The sequence below is a fragment of the Colossoma macropomum genome, unplaced genomic scaffold (assembly GCF_904425465.1).
Source record: "Colossoma macropomum unplaced genomic scaffold, Colossoma_macropomum, whole genome shotgun sequence".
NCBI lineage: Eukaryota > Metazoa > Chordata > Actinopteri > Characiformes > Serrasalmidae > Colossoma > Colossoma macropomum.
Window position 1 is genome coordinate 23,855,260 of NW_023494800.1, and position 24,361 is coordinate 23,879,620.

The window sequence follows — 24,361 nt, forward strand, 5'->3', positions numbered from 1 at the left end:
GGAGCGTAATTATATCTACCTGCTTCATATTTAAATCAGATTTAATTATTAGTGAGAGCTGAGGGAATGAAGCTGCTTCCTCTGTAAAATCTTCTTTTGTCTGAGGCTGGAGGATGGGCTGTGCGCTAGACTAGTTCAAGCAGAGGAGTGTGCTTGTCTCCCCATCTTCCGCCAGAGGCCTGTGTCTGGTGCTGACTGTCTGGCTCTGATTGAGCTTTTAAGTATCCAATGCAATTGAATGGAAATCACTAACCCAGATCTATGCTCTAATAATTAGCTCAGTGGATCCTTCCGCTTCAGATGTTGCCTGCTATTTAAGAGGCCAGCTTACTTGGCCAGTTTTCCTGATATAGTCTATGCCTAGCCTGTGATTATAAATAGGGATACATGGTATAGTGTTCGTCAATAAATGGGAAAATGTAATTATTATTATCAGTCCAGTATTGAAGTTACAGCTGATAATTAAATGATAATTAAACCTGATAGCTGGCACCCTGTTCGTGTTTGCGCATGCACTGTTGCAGATATATATCACTCTTGGTGGACATATCTGATTTTTTTTTCCAGCCTCAATGAAATGGATAGAGTAGTGGATAACCCCATAGCCCTCACTATGGTCTTCAGTTCCAAGCAGAACGTCGCTGCTACACCAATAATACCTTTTGCTTGGGCAGAACTCCTAACACTACATTTGCTTACTCTAATGAGTGGGAGGTGGCAGGATATTTGTGCTCAGAAGCTTTATTTTGGGAGGGCTTCCAGTACTCATAGTCATCATAGCAGGCAGGGGTTGGTACACAGGCAGGCAGGTAAAGAGAAAAACAGAAATACACAAAAGCAAGAGTCAAGATGCCAGATAAAACAGAAACTGGCAAGGAGAAAATCCAAACAATGGAGTATATATTGAGTTAGTCAATCCTTTAACTAACTGCAGATGAGTGTGTTTAAGAGTGGAAGGAGCCAGAGTGGAGCTGGAACTAGTGTAAGCCAATCACAAAAAGGACAGTCCTAATGTAGTCTCCACAGAGAGGCTGACACTGTGACACCTTTATAATACGCTCTGCATGAGAGCATCTGCTAAATATGTAAATGTTTACAATAATTATCACGCCTGATTTATCTATGGAAAAGTAACCAGTGATCCGTTCAGAGCTGTTACAGTCACTTTGGTCTTACGGTCACTGCATTTCACTGCATGTAGATTATAGTGTAAACTGTTTTAAAGGAGAAATAATAAACAAAACTGCATTTTCATAGACATTTCACAAATACATTACCTACCACTGTATCTCGCATCCAAGAAATTGTGAAATGTGAAGCTGTTTTGCTGTATTTTCCATTTACATAAGCATATGATTCTACAGGCTGTTAAGAATGGCTGCTCACTGCTCAGTCACACCTGTCACACTCCAATAACCACTGCCCCTCACCCAGCCTTCATACTTTCACCATCGAAGCATCGCATCGTTTCACATACAGATGTCTCTGATTAGCAGGGAGTGTGAAACAGTGATGTAATGTCACAGATCACAAACATTACATTTCTGTGTTAGTGACTGATGTTGGATTCAGCACTCTTTTGTCTGTCATCAGACTCTCTGTGGCCTAATTGGACAATATTCTGCCCTCACTAAAGTAAGTTTAACATATAGGTAACAGGCTCTAGTAATATTGAGAGAAAGAATTTCAGTTTAAATTTTAACGGGAGAGTCAGCATCCACATTGCAACATCCAAAGCAAAGACAGTGTTGCTTCAAATGGCTGTGTTTTATCTGCAGTCACTATGAAATGCAAATATTAACCACCATTAACCTGATATTTAATTAACATTGAAATCACCATTACCATGCTAGCAGAAAATAGCATTATCTTAGCAGTGGCCAAATATGTTAACTAGAAAAAATATTTACAATACGAATTACAATGTTTCTGCATTACGCGTTGCTTTGTAAACGACATGCTTGGCTGGCATGCTCATGAGTTAGTGACCGTATCTGTCAGCGTCAACAAGCTTAAAAAGTCCAACATGTATGGTTTCGCTATACTGTGCTCTGCTGTAACCATTGTTGACACCCCTTACCCAATCATACTGTCACAGCCAATGAGAGCAAAGGTGATTAGCATACAATAAGAAAATGACCTTTTTTCATCTTACCATGAAGAATACGTAAAGGTTTTATTTGTTCGGTACACTTCACAGTTGTTTTTCAACACACATAACGAACTACACTGTATGATATGCGGATACCTGACCATCACACCCACATGAGCTTGTTGGACATCCCGTTTCAAAACCATGGACATTAACATGGAGTTGCTCCACCTTTGCGGCTATGACAGCAGCCACTCTTCTAGGAGTGCTTTCTATAAGATTTTGTAGTGTGTCTGTGGGAATTTTGTGACCAAAAGAGCATTTGCGATATCAGACACTGATGTTGGACGAGAGGGCCTGGCTCACAATCAACATTCCACTTCATCCCAGTGGGTGTTCAGTGGGGTTGAGGTCAGGGCTCTGTGCAGGCCACTGAAGTTCCTCCACACCTCCACAACTCATCAAACTATGTCTTTATGGATTTTGCCTTGTGCACTGGGGCACCATCATGCTGGAACAGGAAAGGACCTTCCCTAAACTGTTGCCGCAAAGTTGGAAACATTTAATTGTCTACAATGGCTTTACCCTTTCACTAGAACTAAGGGGCCTAGAAAGAAAAACAGCCCCAGACCTTCATCTTTTACTGTTGACACTATGCATTCCAGTAGGTAGCGTTGAACTGGCAGTCGCCAGACCCAGATTCATCCAACAGTCAGATAGTGAATTCATCCCTCTAGAGAACACATTTCCCCTGTGCCAGTAAGTCCACATCCCTTTACACCCCTCCGGCCGACACTTGGCATTGTGCATAGTGATCTTAGGCTTGTGTGCAGCTGCTTAGCCTTGGAAACCCATTTCATGAAACTCCTGATGCACAGTTCTTGTGCTAATGTTGTTTCCAGAGGCAGTTTGGTATTCTGCAGTGACTGAGGAAACACGCTTCAGCACTCGGCAGCCCCACTCCTTGGGTTTGCATAGTCCACCATTACGTGGCTGAGCTGTTGTTGCTACCACCAGCTTCCATTTCACAATAATGGCACTTACAGTTGACCAGGGCAGATCTAGCAGGGTAGAACAATCTTGTGGCAAAGGTGGCATCCTATGACCATTTAAAGTCATCTCTTCAGTATGATCCATTCTACAGCCAGTGTTTGTCTGTGGAGATTACATGACTATGTGCTTGATTTTATACATCTGTTAGCAATGGGTGTGGCTGACACACCTGAACTTAATAATTATTAGTGTATATATAATATAATTGAAAAAAGAGCAAAATATGTCTCCTTTAAAATGCAAAAAAGCTAAATTATTGGTTATTGTTATCATTCGTAATGAAGACTTAACTTTCAGTTCTCATTATCAACCCTGAAATTCCATATCTGTGCATGTCTAACTATAATGCACGGTCAGTGGGGATGCTCCATGAAATTTCATTTTATTCTAGGACTACACTTCATCTATTTCCAGAAACCAGGTAATACAAAAGAGTGTGCCTGCAGGTTTTCAATGAAACAGATACTCATTCCTCATTAAGTAACCTAATTCCTGTTACCTCTGGGAAATTCAGCACCTGACTGTAGGTAGAGCTCAGACTGGAAGTGTGTGTCAAAATACTGTATCAAAATACATGCAGTTTTCAAACACAATAAACGCACTGATGCTTAAAACAAATAGAGTTGCCTTTTCATGACTGAGCCTTTCTCTATCTCTGCCCTTGATTGACAGGTGGAGGCCTGGAGGAAATCACGGTCACCTTTGACAGCAGCCGCATCATGTATGGCTTCTGCAGCCTGAAGGAGCCCACTGCCAGCCTGCCTCGCTACATCCTCATCAACTGGGTGAGTGGGGCTACTAGCGACTGCCCTTTTGCTGCTCCACCAGTGTCTGTGTGTGCTATGAATGTGTGTCTGTGTTCTGTTGCCTTAGGCTGAGGGCCTGTTTTAAGTGATGGAGCATTTTGCAAGCCGTTAGCAAGAGCTCACTGTGCAGCTGCGTAGAGCAGCAAAGACAGAAGAGAAGAACTAAAGTGGCAGAAGAGACTAACAAGCGTACGCTCGGTTTCAGCCCAGATGTTCTTAAATCAGACAGAGGGTACAGACACAGACTTTAAACCTTACAGAGAAATCAAGGGTCTATTTTTGGAGTGGTCGGTGAAATAATCTGTGGGATCAGGAACTCGTCAATAAACAAGGTTTGTCACTGCATCCACAAATGCAAGTTAAGACTGCGCTATGGTAAGTGGACCAAATGTCAACAACATCCAGAAACGCTGCTGACTTCTCTGGGCTCAAGCTCACTTGAAATGGATGCATAGTGGAAACTTGTATTGTGGTCTTACTAGTCAAGCTTTCAAATTGTTTGTGGAAATAATGGGCGCTTCTCCAGGTCAAAGAAGTAAAGCACTATCCAGATTGTTACCAGTGTAAAGTTCATACACCAGTGTCTGTCATGGTATAGAGGTGTATTAGCGTCCATAGTGTGGGTCATTTGCATAGCTGAAGACTTGTAAAACTGATGATTGGCAAAAAAATCTGTTTTCAAAACTTGAATAATTGGTGTTTTCAGCGCCAAAGCGATTACTGAGTCTCGTTAAAATGAAAGGTGTTGATTTTTGAAACATGTTCTATCCATCAATTTTGGAAAAAACAAAGTACACCATGACATATCATGTTGTTGTTTTCGATTTAATACAGGTCAAAAATGTACTGCCTTCTGTTTTTATTAGCATTTCACGTACTGTCGAAACTATTTTGGAATTGAGGCTTGTAGTTACTGAATAATAAGTCTTAAGATTAATAAAAGCCTTAGAGAGATCATAAGTGTTTATTGCACTTTGTACAGCAGATTATGATATAGTACACAATAAGTTCTATTCAGAACCTGAGCATATGTTAACAAAACATTTTTTTGTCAGTTCCAAATTATTTACTGTATTTTTCCACTACTATTGTAGCCATTGTGAGGGTATGGCACTGCAATCAGATTGCATTGTGTCAGCAATGCTGTTTTGAATGGGTGCTGATCATAACAATCTGCACTGCTTTTGTCTGTATTGTTAAAGACAAAAAGATCTTGATGTATTTCAATTGTTAGTGCAGGTTGCTTGTATGAAAAATATTAATTTTTCTCTTTCTCTTTTAAAATGAAAGGTGATTACCTTTTGCTCAAAGTATAACAAATGGTTTCGACCTCGTTAAACAAAGGCTCAGGGTAGACCACAAACCATCTGAAATTCACAGTTTAATGAGCTATTGTAAGGATATAACCCACAACAACAGAAACAAAAACACATTTCTCACATCTACTCTCGAACTCTCTGAATAAAAAATTTGCATGTCTACACCTGCAAACTGCTCTGTCCTCTAACTAGATCTCCCGCACACAGCTATAAGAACGAGACTTTGTAGTTTATGTCTTGGGGGGCCAAAGTGCAATGTGTGTGATGGGCTGAAGGCCAAAAAAGGCAAAACAATACACAAATAAAGAAAGCAGGTAGGTTTCAAATAGTCTTTAAAAACGCATTTTATAATATATTTGTTATTAAAATAAAAAGTTAAATTTAATACATTTAAGTAGTATGAAAAGCATTTATATAGGACAAAAATACATTTGTCCTTTAATCTGGTGAGGGGTGGGGTTTGAGTAACTTTATTTTCCAATCCTGTAGCATGCAGTTGCTTACCACAGACAGTAATATTCTGTTTTCCTGAAAACACTTATACATGAAGCCAGTGGATTCATACCTGCCCACTGACTTGTTCTGAGTTTGAGTTTTCTGTTATTTATGCAGAGAAATACATAAAAATTATTCAAATAAACAACAATATGTCACAGCTGCTGCAGGTAAAGATTAGGATGAAGAAGGCTGTAGTATTCCTCTTCAGGGAAACTGGTATCTTGGCGTTAGCCTAGATGAACCAGGGACCAGAAGGTTGTGGGTTCAAATCCCAGGACTGACTGGGTACACCTGGTTGTGCCATTGGACAAGACACTTATCTACCCACTGCCCCAGGCAGCATTGCTCTGCTGGTAATGCTGTGCTGCTTCCAGATGGATCTTTATTTCCTTAAATATGGATCAACAAAGTATAACTTGAAAGCAGTTTTCCCCATTTAAGTTCATCCACACAGTAGCTATGAGAACAAGACATTCCAGGGCACGAACTATCTTAACCAAACCCTAACTTTGTCTGCCCATAAAGGATCACTACAACATTTTCCAACCAAGCGAACTGAGAACCGGTTCATCATCTGGGGTTTATATGAATGGCGTGGGTGGTTTAATAAAAAAAGGAGCCACAGTTGTGCTGCTTATGATGCTATGGTGGCCTTTAGTTCATCTTGTTCTTTTGGATGTGGAATTTGCTGATGAAAACGTTCCTGTGTTGTTCCTGTGATGATGTGTGGTTAGGTCGGGGAGGATGTGCCTGATGCAAGGAAGTGTGCCTGTGCCAGCCATGTAGCCACCATCGCCGAGTTTTTCCAGGTGAGCCTCAGTCAGTTCCTGTTCACATTTCATCTCAAATGATCCAATCATAAGTGGACTGCAAGGCGTATAGCCTTATATAGTTCTAGCGGCCACCCTGGAACTTTACTGCCTTAAAGGCTGTTAGAAATATTTAGACTGCATGGATTACTAATGCAGCTCGTAATCAAACATGAGAGAAGACAAAGAAAGAAGCTACGCAGCTTCTTTCATCACTGCTGTGATGATGCAGTTGATTAGGAAAGTTGTTAATGTTGTCAGAAATGCAGGATGCTTTAATGTTCATGTTACAAATGTTATATGGTCATATGATCATTTCAGAAAGTGGTTTGAGTGATTGGATCGCAATGCATCTCTTTGCTTATGTGGTTTCTGACACTGTATGACATACCGGTATCTATTAACATGGACAAAAGTACAGATAAAGTTCATGCTTTAAGATGGCTGCTACTATGATTTATGGTTTTAGCTATAATATGTGCTTTTGACCATTTATACCATAGCTTTTCACTGAAGTATTGCAAAAGTTATTAGCATGTGTCATAAAGTTTTGCTTCAACATTATATTGGCTATATTCCAGCCCACTTCCAAAGCCTTTGATGCTTCTCCAATAGACGTAGCTTTAGACTGCGCTCAGTCATTTATAGTAGTTTGTCATGTTCTCTTATGGAATCTATTAATATCGCCAATGTCTCGTCATGTTTTTTATGAACATGTCCCAAAATTGACATGACCAGGTATCGCTTTTAAATGTAGCACTTTCCACTCAGCACTGTTTGCCAGCATGATTCCATTATTACTCAGCCGTCTTTTGAATCTCCAAGTTGTGCTTTTGCAGCTGAGTAAATTCCTACAATCTGTGGGTGGACCTCAAAGCGTGTATGTATGGAGGGGGGGGCCACGGTACCTAACAGCTGTAGTACGTGGCAGAGAGCGCTTGTGGATGACTAACGCGCCTCTCATCAGGGTGATTGAGGCGGAGGTGTCTGGCGGTCGCAGCAAAGCTGAACGCCGGCCTGTGCTGCCTTTTATGTGCTCCGTCTCTTCAGCCAGGGGACGCGTGGGTGGGAGAAAAGGAGAGAGCACGGATGAGCAGAGGTAGAGAAATGGAGAGATTGTGGGAAAAGAAGAATGGACTAAGGAATTGGAGAGGCTGCAGAGGCTGCTGTCTGAGTTTACATGATGGGCACCGAGTAGTAGAAATGGGAGAATTCACAGCAGCAGATTTGTTTTAAAGGACTCATATCATGGAAACCCAACATTTTATTTTTTAAAAGAAAAAAGTTTGATGTACCATGTAAACACTTTTACAGTTTCAGACCATATAGTTCACTCCCCTGATATGAAAAAGTTACAAAAAAAATTCATTATAATGTGTTTTTGGTACATACAATACTCTGCAAAAGTATTTCATGGTAGAAAGAAAGAAAGAAAATTATATGTAACGCTATATATCTGGACAGTAAGCATTTCTTTGTTCAAAAAGAAACTAACATTAGAATAAATACAAATAAACATGTAAACAATACATTGTTTAGCTCTCCTTGATGAAGTCCAGTATTTGTAGTTACCATCCGATACGCTAATCAATTAAGCTAATCAATCCTTCAATAAATGAAATAAGATGCTGCTAAATTTTACAAATCCATGCAATGACTGGAGCGCAGCAAAACGTCAGGGACCCAAACTTGTGTTCCTCTAAGTGTATTTTTTTAACTAACTTATTAATAAAGGTTTAAAATAGTTTTAAACAATGTTCATGGCTGCACACAAATAAATGAGAAAAAATTAAAAATATAAAAATTTTAAATATAAATCCTTTTCCTTTAACTGGCCTGTGAAGGTATAGAAGCTCATGCATTAATAGTCTGTAAACGTCTGTAAAAGCATCCATGATGTAGCTTAATCTGGCCTGCAGCTTTGCTGTGCAAATGTGTTGATTGCTCCTTTTTCCAACCGACTGGACATCCATATTCATTTTTATTCATGTGTGCCGGAGAGTCCCCCGAATTCACCTCCTTCTCCTTTTATCCTCCGCCTGATACTTTGAAGTCCTTTCCGTAGCCTGTTGCTTTAGCATTAACATGCTCTCCCACAGTCCCACGGTGCCATACACACACTTACTGAGTCCTCCCTATTCATTGGAGGGTTGCCTGGGGTTACGTGCTTTGGCAGCACTGGCAGTGATGCTTTTTTCTCTTTCTCTCTTACTTTGTCTTTCCCTCCAGGGGGTTGACGTCATCATCAACGCCAGCAGCATGGACGACATAGAGCCCTCAGCCATCGGACAGAGACTGACCAATGGGACAGGCCCGGTGGCCAGCCCTGTCCTTAGCCGCCTGCGAACGAGGGACGAGGAGAACACAGAGCACGTTGTGCGTGACTGGAGAGGGAATTAGTGTGTGTGTGTGTGTGTGTGTGCATGTACGTGTGCATGTTTTTGTACGTTTTTAGGACAAATTTCCCTGGGTTTGTTAGAAAACCAGAGAAAAACCGAAACAATCTACAATGTTTGGACCTGGGTTAGGTTTAGGTTTAGGCTTTGAAAATTCTTATTACACATACAGATATATATAAAATGTATACAATGTAGATATTTTACACATATATGGACCATCTTATTACTACATATACAATAATGTGCAAACTCAGGGACATCTTTTATATGACACCCAGTCATTAAGTACAAGTTATTCATTTTTCAGCTTCAGGATAAAAAGCAGAAAACATATCTGACAGAAAATTACACAGAAGCTCAACAACTAAACATAATATCAGAAATTTCAGTATTTATTAAGTCCACTCTTTGCTTTTATTACAGCTTTCTTTCTGTTCAGGAGACTTACATTAAATTTTTCACAGAAATCTACAGGGATATTTTTCCACACCTCCAAAGTTCAGTCATAGAAAAAATATTGTCTACTTCTCACAGTCCAAGTAATCCCAAACACATTCAGTGAGGTCTACACTCTTCTGTCGTCAGTCCATTGTTTTGAGAACACCAGCTTCTTTTTGGCTATTTCCTTTTCTCAGTAACAAGTAACTTGTACTCAATGCCAGTTTTGACTACAAATTATGGGATATAGTAGTTACATTTATACATATGGGACATATGTATGACTTAATGTCCTGACATTGTAGAAAAACTAACTGTGTCTGTGTGTTTGTGTCTGAATGTGTGTAAATGCTTGCAGCCTCTGCTGGACAGAGGTCAAACCAAGTAGTCTGTAAAAGGATCTCTATGAGTGTGAAGTGTGACACAAGGGCTCAGGCTTGTTGCTGCTTTAAAAGGGAAGCGCTCAAGCTGGCCCCCCACTCCGAGCTGTATTGTTAGTGCAGGAGGAACTGAAACAATGCTCCTTTCTGTGGTCGGCCAAACAGGGGTGACTCATTCACTTCTAAAGCAATCCAGCTTCTTCCGCCTGTTTGTCCAACATATCATTGTGACCTCCATCCATGTGACAGCCCTGTCCTTCAGTTACTGAATAAACAGACAGTGTAGATCTCAATACACAATCACTTGAGATATAGCACAGTGAAAGCAGTGGTGCATTTAATGTACTGTAACATCAACACAATTATTGGCAAATGGAAGTGAATTGAAAAACGAAATTCCACATTTTTATTCATGTGGAAATGATGTACACATTTGCATCAAGTAATTCAACACACCACTTTTTTCAGTGCCCAATGTTGGCAGTCCAGAGAACGTCCGATTCATTCAGCTTGCTCTTTAGCTCATTCAATAGCATGGCGTAACCTAGCATTGACTCAGTAGTATGGAACTCAAGAGTGTATTCTGGTGTAAGTGTATCATGTAATTACCAGACAGCTGTTTACTTCACTGATGTTCTCTGGCTGTTTTCACATGAGACAGAATAGACAAACTGTCCCCGCAGTGCCTCACTCGGAACAACATGGCCGTTCGTCAGAGCTGCAATTCCAATTAGTTGTTGCTCACACTTCTTCCCCTCCACCCCTCCCCACAGGGCACCACCTACCAGAAGACGAACGCAGAGATCGAGATGAAGAAGATCAATCGTGAGGAGTTCTGGGAACAAGCCAAGGTAGAGATGTGATTCTGCTTGAGGAGGGACTCTTTTAAACCGGAGATGTGAATCACACCCCAGCCAGCATTAGCGCACTGCGCCCTACCTGCTTATTGATATTTTTGTTCTGGCTTTAGCGCTAATGAGGAAGTGCTTATTTCAGAGAGGAGCCGTTTATTATGTTTAAAAGTATTTCTGCTGTAGATTTTCAGAACATATTTAACCCCTTAAATGGTCAGGGACCACCAGCGGACCCAAAGTTTTATTACGCACTTCTATAACCTAAGCATATCTCAGCCAGTTTGCATTAAAGTCCCTATCGTTACTGAAAAATAAGCCTTAGTATTTAATAAGCCTGAGATTTTAAGGGGTTAAGAGCCCCGTTTCGGCCTCATAAGACAATTACCAATAATAGTATCAGGAGATGTGACTTTGCCTTCAGTTGCAACTAGGAAAAGACTCCCATGCTGGTGGCCTATATTTGTGATAGGCACTGATTATAAGATATTTAAGGAAGAGAGTGCAGTTTTTCCCCTGAGGTCAATGATAAATCTGATTCTTGGCTAGTTCTGAATTACAAGATACTTGCTTTGATTATCACTGCATTGTGGCTACATTATATCGAAATAGTATAGAAATTATCACTGCATTGTGGCTACATCATATCAAGATAGTATAGATATTATCACTGCATTGTGGCTACATTATATCGAAATAGTATAGAAATTATCACTGCATTGTGGCGACATCATATCAAGATAGTATAGATATTATCACTGCATTGTGGCTACATTATATCGAAATAGTATAGAAATTATCACAGCCTTGTGGCTACATAGCAAAAAATAGTATAAATATTATCATAGCATTATGGCTACATGGTAGCATTTTGGTCTATTCTAGTTTATGCTGGTCTAGTGCTGGCTTAGCTGTTCACCCACCATGGCCATGCTGTTTGACAAGCATCTGAAACACAACATACGCAGGTTTTGCTGGTGACCAGCCATGCTGGTCTATGCAGGTTCTTCTAGCAGGGCAGCAAAATAGTATATATATTATCATAGTATTGTGGCTACAAATAAATATATATTAGCATTATGATTACACTGTAACATTGTATAGATATTATCATAGCATGGTAGCTACATGATATGAAAATAGTGTAGATGTTTTATAATAGCATTGTGGTGACAGGGTATCAAAGTAGTATCAATATTGTAGCTTTTTGTAAAAGAAGAGTAGGGAGAGCCCATAATTTCTGCCCTTTTATTTTGAACAAGCAGACAAGCCACTTTAAAAGCAACTGAAATAGAAGGCAGGTCACGGCAATGCGAGCCAGTAGCGGGAGGCTACAATGTAATCATAGCATTGTGGCTACATGGTATGAAAATATGTCATAGCACTGGGACTACAGTCAAAGCTTTGTGGCTGCATGATAGCAAACAGTCTACATCATATCATAGCTTGGTGGCTATATAGTTTTAATATTATCATAGGATTATGGCTACATGGTAACAAAATAGTATAGACATTATGGTTGGATTGTGGCTATGTGGTAGCAGAATGGTGTAGATATTATCGTAACATTGAGGCTAAATTGTAGCTCAACAGCACAGATTCAGGTAAGGCTTTATGGCCTTTATATTATAGCAAATACTCTAGATATTATCATTTTGTTGTAGCCACATGCTAGCTAAATTGTGTAGATATCATAAGTTTGTGACTAGAATAGTATAGATTGTATTGTAGCATTATGGCTACATGTTAACTACATCATGCGTAGGCCTACAGCACCATATTTGCTTCCTTCTTAACAGCGGGAAGAAGAGATGAGGAAAGAGGAGGAGAGAAAGAAGGCGGCAGAGGAGCGGCAGCGTTTTGAAGAGGAGCGTATGGAGCTGGAGAGAAAGGAGCAAGAGGAGAGAGAGAAGAGATATCGCGAGAGGGAGAGGCAGATTGAGGAACACAGGTAAGAACACCACCACTCCAGGCGCGATGGTCCGTCTTTAGATAGGTTGACTTTCACTCTAACCTTCTTTGGGTGTGTGTTTTTGTACCTTACAGGAAGAAAATGCAAGAGGAAGAGGAGGCCAAAGAGAGGTCAAGGACTCAGCCCTTGATTGTAAGAGTGTGTATGCTTTGCATACTAGGTTTGACTCCTTCATTGTACCATTTTGCAGAGAAATATGATTTTTAGAGGATATTCTGCTTGTAAATATTTCTTAACATGAAGGCTCTCCACGTGTGTTCAGATATATGTAGCAGCGATTAAAATCAGAGTCTGGTGAATTTGTGCCACAGCATGTTAACTATGGCGGATGAACAACTCACAAAACCGCTAGTTGAGGAAAATCTGCTTTTTGCTGCCCCCTGCTGGAAACTGATGGTAGTTTTTTCTCTCCTCTTTAGACAGAGCCCAGCAATGATGACCCCTCTCAAGAGAAAAAGGAGACAGAGGTTGAGGTGGGTTGATTCGTGACTTTCACATCCACTAGAACTGTCCAAACCTTGAAAATGATACCTTTACTACTAAGTTCTAGGCAAGCCCCTGCTGAATGCGAGCATAGAATCCAGCATAGATGTAGGTCAAATTGGTTGTATTGTGGTGGCAGAAATTCTTCTGGGCTTTGCATGTGGGTCAGTGGGATTCCTCTTGCTGTTTCTGGAGTATGGCCCTGTAAGAAAGTGGCACTCTGTGACGGTAGTAGGTTTGCCTTTACGATACAAAGGGTGTTCTTGCTCTAGATTATCCAGACAAAAACAAAGCTGCCACCCAGCTGACATACCGTTTATCATAAGCAGCTGCAGCATGGTTTTAGGTTACAGTATGTATAAAAGCACAATAGAAATACTAGGGCTGTCGTTAGAGGTGGGGAATATGACCGTATTTTATAGATAGATGGATGGATGGATGGATGGATGGATGGATAGATGGATAGATAGATAGATAGATAGATAGATAGATAGATAGATAGAGAGATAGATAGAGAGATAGATAGATAGAACTTTATTGATCCCGAAGGGAAATTGCAGTGTTTCAGTACCAAGACATATAATTGCACATAAACTTACATATACTATGCAAAAAATAGAAATAAATCTAGACATAAGTTAGAGTACAAGAGAAATAAAATAAAAGTATATCTATTTGCATATTTACATGGCATATGAGACAGATTTGTTGTATTTACATGACAGCAGGCAATGAGTGGTACGAGGTAAATTAAAAGCACAGATTATAGACATAACTAACTCGGAGTTGCTTTATCATAATACATTGATTATTATCTTTATAATAATACATTTGTCATAAACAGTTTGCTTTTCTGACCGTGTCTAGGATAACATCCATATCTACAGAACACTGAACAGCTGTATGTGTTATTATGAGTTTGTTTAATAAGATTAGGGATAAGTGCCGTACAGGATGTGAGAAAAAACAAAATTACATATATATATATATATATATATATATATATGTATACATATATATTTATATTATATATGTATACATATATTTTATATATATATGTATATGTATGTATGAAACAAAATGTTATATTATATTATATTGGTCAAATTATCATCATGGCAATTATATACATAAACTAGAGTTATGCATAGTTTGTTATTGTTCAGTTATGTCCATTTTTATTATTTAAAAACTCTGATAACTGAGATAATTAATCACTATAATAATTGGTAGGTTAAATGGTCATCCATCATTTGTTCTGAATCAAGGGTATTATTAGGGAGTTTGTCCTCTCTTTGCTGGGGTAACAGCATCTACTCTTCTGGGAAGGCTTTGAACTAGATGTTGGAACATTGCTGTGAGAACTTGATTGCATTTTGCCAGAGAATGTTAGTGAGGTCAGATACTGATGTTGGATGATTAGTTCTAAATCTCAGACACCACTACAACTCATCCCAGAGGTATTGGAACGCAGTTTCACTGCTCCACAGCCCAGTGCTTGGGGATTTTATACCCCTCTTGCTAATGCTTGACATCTTCTAAGGTGGTGTCTGGATACTATTGAATATATAGTATATGTGGCATTCTTTGTCATGCTGTTAATGTGTTGATAGGAGGCGGCCGCCATTATTGCCCAACGGACAAGCAACCCGCGGGAGTTCTTCAAGCAGAAAGAGAAAGCTGTGGTCACCAGCGTGGACACCTCACCCGTCGCCACTCACAGGACTGGTAAGGCCACAGGGAGTGAAAAGAAGAGGGAGGGGAGGAGATGCTAAACTGGTGCTTAGAGCCTCTGTTTGTCCTGCCACTCGTCCCAGTCTCAATCTGTCCGTTTATTGTGAATTAAACAACCAGTGGAGAGACCATCTGCCTCTGTGTAGAAGGAATCTCTCTCTGGCTATTCAGAGCAGATTTCATCTACTGGAGGACTGCAAGGAGGCATGTCCTGGGAAAGATCAAATGAAAAACAGAGATCTAACGCCCCCTTTTTGTATGTGTTAGTGATATAGTGTTGCACTATATATTTAATTATCCAAGGCATTTTTGATATCTGAAGTTTGCTTCTTTCGTTGTGGAGAGCTGTAAGACTAATGTTGGTAACAAGTAATGGAAGCTTGTTAAACCTACTAATTAGCATCTGCAGTGCCAAGAGTAGACAAGATCCATGTGCGAAAACGAACCAAAGAAAGTCCAAAGCAGGGGTCATAACACAGGCAGGCCTGTACACACAGGAATAATCCATAACCAGCTATCAGAAACACCACAAAAGAGTAAAAAAATGACAAAAAACAACTTTTTAGTGCTCAGAACTGCTCTAAAAAGTGAGAAGACTTTGCAAGGAGTGAAGCTAAATTCAGCAACATACATGCACAACAGAGTTAATAAGTCCAGAACATGCTACAGGCATGCAAGATCATTTGTGGGTGGAGCTGATAAGAGCCATTGGTTGTGTTCAAAATACCTGGATGGTGTCCTTCTCTGGTCAAATATTCCAGTATGCAGCCAGAGCTACCTTCATAATATACTGCATCCCAAAGTGCAGGAGGACGTAACCACTAACGTAACTGCCTGGTTAGCCCCAAACATTTTTAATGGTCTGAGATTCATGCTTATATGGATACAAAATTGGTGGAAAAATGCTACTAAATGCTGCTGCACTATGCTAATGCTAGTCTAACATGCCCCGTCATGCTTTTTCAAACACAGCCAATGCAAAATGGGAGAGTCCTTGTGCTGTCTGCCCGCTGTGACAGCATCATGCAAACTGCATGCCTGAATCATCATATTCTTACCTCAAACCATGTCAAATTGTTAAGTAATCTTAAATAGATTTACTTATGTGGTTTCTGACACTGTATGACATTTTGAGATCCACCCACCTTTTTCCTATGTCCTATGATGCTTTTCATGAAATATGGAGAGAACTTCTGCCGTAGCATAAACAGAAAACATGCCAAATATTCAATATTTATTGTTGGACTGTTTAAATGCATGTGTGTTGATGTTAGGATCTGGTCAGAGGATTGTTTGTTCAATCTGAACATGCAGTGCTGCTTGAAAGTTTGTAAACCCTTTATCATTTTGTGAAGTTGTACATAAATGTGACTTGAATAAGAACAGGTTAATATCACTTCATTAATGCCATAATACTAGATACAGAAACCCCCAAAACCCCATAAAACAAATAACACAAACAATTATATAGTTTTTCATCCATTTATTGAACAAAGTGATCCATCAATAAATGTTGGCAAAAGTAAATGAACCTCTAGAATTCTCTGTTTGGTAAATGAGATAATTGGGGTCAGGAGGTTCAATTAATCAGTTGACAATCAAGTGTGAGTATGGCTGACCTTACCCTATTTAAAAAAAAACATCAACCTGAGTCTTCACCATCGAAGTCCAGTTTTTACCATACACATTTGTTAGTGCATCCCATGTCTCAGTCAAATGAGATTTATGAGGACCTCAGTAAATTATTTGCCCACCAACATAAAACAATCGAGGCAATTTTTTAAGTCAGTGTTCAGGGCTGATCAACAGTTACCAGAACTGTTTGGTCACAGTCGTTGCTGCTCAAGGGGGTCACACCAGTTCCTAAAGCAGAGGTTCACATGTTTTTGCTAAGAAAGACATTTAATGTTAGATTACTTACACATTTTGTTTTAGTTGTTTAAATGGGTTCTCTGTATCTATTGTTATGAGTTAAAAGAAGATCTGATCATATTTTTGGTCACATTTATGTACAAATTCATAAAATGATAAAGGGTTTACAATTTTTTTAAACGGCACTGTATATAGTTTACATCAGTCTAAAAGGGTCTGTTAACAGCAACCACTGATGATCAACTGGTAATTCATTATCATGTTGGGTTTTATGGGCCCAGATTTCAACATTAAGAACCGGGCTTGTTCGAGCAGGGATTACAACGCATTCATGTGCCCTCTGAAGCACTGTGCTTTCTCGAGTGGTTTATCCTCGCAACCTTCTGTTCTTGCCATACTTCTACCAGTCTTTACCTGGCTCAAACTGCCCATGTTGTCTCAGAATGTCTTCAGGACATTAAATGGGACATGAAACATTTTTGGTTTTGTTAAAAACATGATCAGTGGGTTCTCCTTTTCCCACCAGCTGTTTTGGCATAATCTTGAAAGGGGTCACATGAAAAATATGGTGGATAAAAATGGACAAAACTCTGGCTTCAAATTGACTGTTTCTACTGTTTTTCTTTTGTCCATTTTTATAGCTAACAGTGTGTCATTCAGTGTCAGACACCACATAGACAAGTTGTAGTATGCCATGTGCTTTTGGACACTGGAGGCAGGGTTTGGAGCAGCAGAAGACACAATTAACTTTTATTTTCAAACACAAAAATAAAAACATGGCTTTTTAGCAGTTGACACATCAACTAGGACTTTTCAGCTAGGTCTTTTCGATCTTTAACTTCTTAAATGCCCAAGCTTTTTGGCTGCTTTGTCATCTTCGTCTTCTTCTGCTCCACTCCCTCAGCTCTGTAATCTTTTTGTCGATACTTGTGCTTTGAAAAATGAAATGAAATGAAAAAAAATGTTTAAATAATGCAAAAAACGTTTTTACACTTGATTGAGGTAGAAAAGTTTGTTTATTGATAAGTGAAAAAACAGGGATGGAAACTTCAAATGTGGATTTTCAAACATATGTTGACGTAGCAGGAACAAAAGTCATGTATCTTCAGAACTCTTTCAGCCCTCATTAAATGGGCCACCGCCTACTTGGCCTGGTATCTCTTAACTGTTAGGGCTACGGCCATGTATAGCTGACAGAGGGCTGTCAAAACTATTTTACTGAGTGCTAATAAAGGTTTGAATTGTATATGCCATGCGAGGTGAGCGACACTCTTGCCTCACATTGCAAGTGTGTCACATCATCTTCAGTTAATTTGCTCAGTAGTTGATAGAAACAGATTAAGTCATTTTCACTGACTTTTTGGAAATTCGATTAAAAGGGACCCAGGCAGTGCTATGGGGCCAAGTGCTCGCTGTCTTTAAAGCCAGGCTGCACTTGGTCATGTGGCATTAACAAGTCAGTGCAGTTTGACTTTTCTTGGTGCTAATTCACGGTCATAAGCTTCCATTACTTATTAGCTACATAAACCTTGTAGCTCCAGTGCAATAACAAAACCTTTTTGCACCAAACATCCCTTGGCTGATTGACTCCATTCGGGGTAAGGGAAAAATTAGAAACGATTAAAAATACAGACACCACCACATGACAACGGTGGCATCCCTCTGTGCAGTCCAGTCGCAGGAACCCGTTATTAATTACAGGCCTGATTTTAGTGCTGTCAAACTTTGGTTAAAGTGGCATCCTTTTAGAAGTTTATGGAGAGACGAGCTCTCTATCACTGCATAGCTCTGGGGAGAGCTCTCAGCAGAAGTGCACACATGACTGTCTGACAGGCCTACTATTTCTGCAGGGTGTGAAGACATCCCGCTAACAACTTTTTCTCCTTTTCTCTTTTTTTTCCCTCCCAATATTTCCCTATTCCGCGATTCATTTCACCCCTCTTTTTTGGTTACGAATTCATTCTTTTGGATTGTTTTTTTTTTTACCGCATTCCATGTCTTCCTGATGATCCTTGACTGACCTTCAACATATAACCCGCTGAAAACTAACCACCTGGCGCTTCTGTCCCTTTGTTCACACTCATGAACAATCATGTCCACTTGGAATCATCCACCAACTCACCCTCACTTATTCTAACTCTCTTGACCACCCCACCCCCCCTTCTGTCGTTCTCCATGTCCTTTTGTCTGTCCTTTGCTGGCCCTTCCTTTGTGTTCGTCGCTGTGTGTTTGCGTGGCTGTTGGTGTGTCCTGCCCTGGGCGTCCTTGTCTTCTGTCTACCAGGCCGCTTGGACAGTCCGTTCTTGAGGCAGCAGCACAGTCCATGTGAGCCCAGTCCGCCCCCCCCTCGCACCCCGCCCCATGTGCGGCGGCAGCAGCCAGGGCCACCTGGTAGGTACTGGACCTCACTGAGAGCAGCTTCACCAGCCGCTGGAGCACCGGCATTAGCCAATAGCCTGTTTCTCCCTGAAAGCCCCCAGGCCCCTTTGCTCCCCAACACCACTGCATCACTTCCCAAAGCAGTGATCACTGATTGTACTCTTGGACAGCTTACACCTCCATCTAGGGCTGCTGCACTGCAGTGTTTTGGTGCCACAATATGCAATACCACCGCCATAATCTGGGAACGACAGAGATAATTGCAGGATCTGTTTCAGTGTAAAGAACTGGCAAAAATGGAGAAGATGACTAACACAAATGTGATATCAATTAAAAATTTAGAATAGACATTTTCAACAAAATTGCTCCACGTGTTGAATTGGGCTAAAAGTGAGAAATAATTGATATTGAATAAATATCAACATACAAAAACATAAAAATATAACCTTGTTGCACGGAACATAAAACAGCTTACAAACAAATCATATATTAGACTAGCATATGTACAAAATTCCAGTATAAGAAATAGACACATAATAGCACATTAGTTCGTATGCCACATACCCCACACTATGCATCTCAAAATTCAAAAAGTAGCCCCAACACAACTGCAACCCCCCCCCCCCCAAAAAAAAAGAACAAAAAACAAAGAAATTAAATGCGGAAATATCCAGTCATGGTGTTGACTTGCCCATCACTGTGGTTTGTGTGCTAATACTGGTATCGCAATAACTGTTGCAGCCCTATTACCAACCCAAATCTCACCTCATCCAGCTAATCAGGGACTTCTGGATAATAATGATAATAAGTTGGATCAGGTTTGGTTGATAAAGGTTGAAGCTAAAACTCACTGGAGTGGATCTGACAGCTCTTATTTTAAGGATACCTTTCTTCCCAGAATAGACCTCTCCACAGATAAGTGTGTTAGTGTCATGAAATTACTCAGACAGTCCTAGCAGCTGGCGTTAAAAGCCTAGCTTAGCCGTAGCGGTATATCTTTCCCTTGAAAATTTGGGCTCTTTGTGGACCTTCTTTATTTGGAGCGATGTGCTTGCAGATGACAGCTCCTGATAAAAGCACTTTCCTTTTTTATATCAGAGAGTGACAATGTCCAGACAGCTTTTCAGAGGGACGCTGAGTCAGGCTGCTTTTACATCTCTTAGCTTAAATCCTTTTCTGTACTAACCAACCCTAGATATAGTCTTTTCTCAGTGTTTTGAGCCTATCATCTCACCACAACGACTCCATTTGATCCATTCTGCCATCTTCGTTGGGGTTTCCAGTCAGCATATGTGTGCTATACCCGTTGTCTTTTGAGCTATGTACAATTTGGAGGAGCTGATGTTTGAATTGTCCATTTGAAGCATTTATCATGGACTTAGTAGGGATGGGCAACACCATAGTCGATCTTGTACTAATATCAAGGCTAATATTTGGTACTAATATTGATACAGATATCACTACATTTGAAACTTCTTGTATACATAAAAAGGGCACACTTTGTGATTTCTACAGTGAATATTGGTATGTAGACATGTAGAAATTGTTTAAAAGTCTTTGCATTAGTCTAGTGTCCAGTCAAAGCCCGTATCTGCCTATTGATCAATCTATTATTGATTACACTTATCAAAAAATAATGGGTGTACATGAAAGTACAGGTGTTAAATCATTAAAATCATAAAAAATAAGTGCTAGGCCTATTTTAATATGGATAATCCCTGTCTGAGAATATGTTACCCTAGACATTTATTTTTTTGCAGTCTTTTTTGTCTGCTTCAAATTCAGTGCACATTCTTTAAACCAAATACATAAAAAATACTGGTCAAAGAAAACACTTGGTGCCAGATATACATATGAGAACAAAATGTACTTTGATGTGACCACAATATGTGCTCAAAATGGTTCTGAAACTAACATTTAATTTACAAAGTTCTGCAATGAAGAAATACGTTAATGAAGTCATTTTCTCACTAAAACTTCCTACAAGGTTGTTATTTTACTCCAGCTAAGAAAATAAGAATTTGGGAAACAGTAATGTGAACTGCAAGCACATATTGTGGCTTCATCAAAGCATATTTTGTGCTGTGTCTTCTCACATGTATACATCTGAGATTCTAAGAGTTGATTTAGTGTTATTCTGTTAGAACATTTTCAAGACTCAAGTCTCTGTCTAGTCAGTGTATGTGCTGCCATTGAGACACTGTTACAACTTTACACTGGATGTTTAAAAGTGGAGAAAATTATTGTTCAAACTTTGAATTGAGTTCAAATTTAAATTGAGTGGAATATGTAATCAGCCAGATGTCCAATATTTCCTCCCGTTTTCTGTTCGATTCTCAATCAAATATATATGTATGAGAGATAGAAACGTATTTTGCGTTTAAACTGTGTATTTAGACCCCTACGTCTGTTTCATGCATAACATGTAGAATGTGCAGAATGCATCCATTTTACACCTGACCACAAAAGCTTCTGTGGCCCACAAGAAGACTTAGCCGACCCGTTTTATTTCTGACTCACCCAATGAGAGTGCTGGCTGAAGTGAGGAAAATTGCTAATTTCGTTTGGCTCATTTAAATTTTAGATGCATACTTCTAGATGCATACTGGCTATGTTTAGTCTCTGAGTGATGGCGTAAATTCAAAGCTTCAATTGACAAAACTCAGCGCATATGACAAGCGTTAGTTGTATGTTTTCAGTTCACACACAGTTAAAGCCGTGCAGTGGGTACTCACGGCTGTATTTTCTCACCATTCTATTTTCAACGGTGGCCACTTGACTTGTAGCTTGCCCAGTCTCAGGATTTTTGGTTTTGAAAGATTCTGTTTATAACCATTTACCCACGATGGATGAACTGGTGTAGTACATCAGATATCTGTATTTCTATGAAATGACAGTATCAGATGTATTGATACTACAGAACCAGACATTCCCTCCCTCATATACAGAGACACTGGCATCCTTTGGGATCAGAAGTTGATTTCGTAGAGCAGGAAGGCCAGTTTCCTGTTGAATCTTACAATGTTCCCCTTGCTTCCCCTCCTTTTGCCATGCTTCCTGTGACGGATGGTGTGGGCCCTTGCCTGCACTTCCCCCCATGTCCTCCTGACCTGTGAGTGTGTGTGTGTAGTGCAGCTCTGCCTGCATTCGTGCTCTCCGCACCCTCCAGCTTATGTGCTGTGGGCCTTGTGTAACTGTTACTGTGTATGTGACCTCTGTGACCTCTGTAGAGTTCACCTGGTGTTCTTCGAGTTCACCAGGCAGTGTTGTGTTCTCTGTGACGTAAAACGGCAGCCCCTACTGGCCCCAACAAACATGCACAAACTTGCTGTATCTTGTCACAGTTACTAAGACCTATTCTTTTGCAGGACTTGCACTATTGCTCAAAAGTCTGGAATCACTGTTTTCAGTAGTGTACATTATTTTGTTGCAGATATATGTATGAATGGCTCTAATATGATGCTACTACTCTAAAACTTTGTAAGTTAGGTATTTTGTTGAAAGCTGATAAAAGAAATGAGATTTTACATATATCCAGAGCAGAAGAGGGTTCTAAAATGACTGTATAACATTGAGAATAAAGTTATAACCAAATTAATATCCAGAATGCAGCACATCTGCAAAGTGGTGATCAAATCTTGATGTAGATAACTTGGCAAGAAATCTATAAAGATGTAAATACAGCAGTATTATCAATTAATAACTTATTATTGTTCCCAAAAAAACTTCAAATATTAAATAAAGCATCTAAAAAACTTCTTGGTGACTAGTTTATAATATTTTGATATACACTGTATATGAAATATTTGTAACAGTTTTGAATGTAACAAGTTTTTGAAAAGAAGAACAGCTGATGTGTAACAGAAAACATGTTTATTTTTCTGATAAAGGTTAATAATAATAATAATAATATAGTTTTGATATGTCTTGTATGTAAAAGCCCACTCCTAACAACAGATGTCATGACAAAAAATCTTTAAAGTAGTCTAGAATGTGTTTTGGAATGAAACCCTTCATATGTTATTATTGTATATAAATCACACAAATTATTATCATGACAGATGATTCCAAACTCCTGAACAGTAGTGTACCTATGTAAAATAAGATCAGTAGTTATCATGTATTTTAATCGTGGTTGGCACCTTTCCTGAAAGTGTTCTGTTGGTTAATGTATTGTGGTACTGTGTTCCATCATCATGGTCAGTTTGTTTCCATCATCTGTTATGTGAGGTTTTCACAGCGATTTGTTTTTCCGCATATTGGTGCTTGGACATGGACACGTGAATGGTACATGTGCTACAACTGAGAGTTGTTTTGAGTATGATTCCAGTGCAAATAATTGTTTTTCTTTTGATTAACCATGGAGCTGGAACATTGTGGAGACATCACATCACAGTCTGTTTGCATGGACATTTTTGGAACCTTTGGCACCATTATTTCTTATTAGAGCCTTGTGTTTCTTACCGACTCTGATGTTTTTAAAGCAGACTTATTATCAGAATTCTAAATTTAGTCTGTAGGAAATACAAGGTTCTACAACAGCACCTCAGCAATCCATCACTAATACATTGTGTTTTTCCCTCGAGAACTTTGAAATGAGCCAGATAGAAGCATAATATCAGAATTTTACAGTCTGTCACTGCGTATTTCATGCCAAAAATTAATGCAACAAATCCATTTGAGCGTGTTATACGTTGGTTCTTTTGAATACTGTGAGAATCACTCGCTTTGGTGCTACCTACTTATGAAATCTTCACATTTCTGCTGTGTGAAGCAGCACCTGCATGAATGGAATGTTGATTTTGTGAGTGTACATTTGTTCTTAGTAAATCAGTATTTTCCCCCACATTCTGGCTTTTCCTTGTGCTTCTCCAGGTGCATTTTTCTGCATGTATTTTACAGCTTTCTCTTCTGGCACATTTGAGTTGTGCTGGCGCTGAAAGGGGCCAGAGACATTGTGACAGAATACACTTGCTTGCTGCTGTTGTGAATACTTGGTGTGCTGTGCAGACTGTTTGTAATCAGCCTCTTCAGCACTGTGGTAATATTGTGACTGGTGCATTTGTACATGCCGTTTGTGAGGCGATGTTATTGTCTCGTGTCCTTGCACTAAAAGTTCACTCTCCCTTTGATGTCTCAGATGACTCTGCTGAAGGCATCTCAGACATGGCAGCTGTGTCCCCCACACCAATTCCCAAAATCGCCATTCAGGAAGATAAAGAGGACACCAGCTGTAAGGAGTGGGGTAAGGCCTTACACCAAAAGAGTTCGCTTTA

The 24,361-nt window shown here is 39.7% G+C and overlaps 1 protein-coding gene across 4 annotated transcripts in view; it reads left to right on the forward strand.

Annotated features, from left to right (window-relative positions):
• Positions 1 to 24,361, forward strand: part of dbn1 (drebrin 1) — an 83,197-nt gene that overhangs the window by 53,539 nt on the left and 5,297 nt on the right. For 3 of the 4 annotated variants that reach the window (XM_036587448.1, XM_036587450.1, XM_036587451.1), the window contains exons 3-11: positions 3,818 to 3,930; positions 6,503 to 6,577; positions 8,807 to 8,953; positions 10,568 to 10,645; positions 12,445 to 12,596; positions 12,692 to 12,755; positions 13,037 to 13,090; positions 14,714 to 14,828; positions 24,226 to 24,330. In XM_036587448.1, coding sequence (XP_036443341.1) covers positions 3,818 to 3,930; positions 6,503 to 6,577; positions 8,807 to 8,953; positions 10,568 to 10,645; positions 12,445 to 12,596; positions 12,692 to 12,755; positions 13,037 to 13,090; positions 14,714 to 14,828; positions 24,226 to 24,330 — 903 coding nt within the window. The remainder of the gene's footprint in view (positions 1 to 3,817; positions 3,931 to 6,502; positions 6,578 to 8,806; positions 8,954 to 10,567; positions 10,646 to 12,444; positions 12,597 to 12,691; positions 12,756 to 13,036; positions 13,091 to 14,713; positions 14,829 to 24,225; positions 24,331 to 24,361) is intronic. The other variant, XM_036587449.1, reaches the window with a different exon arrangement.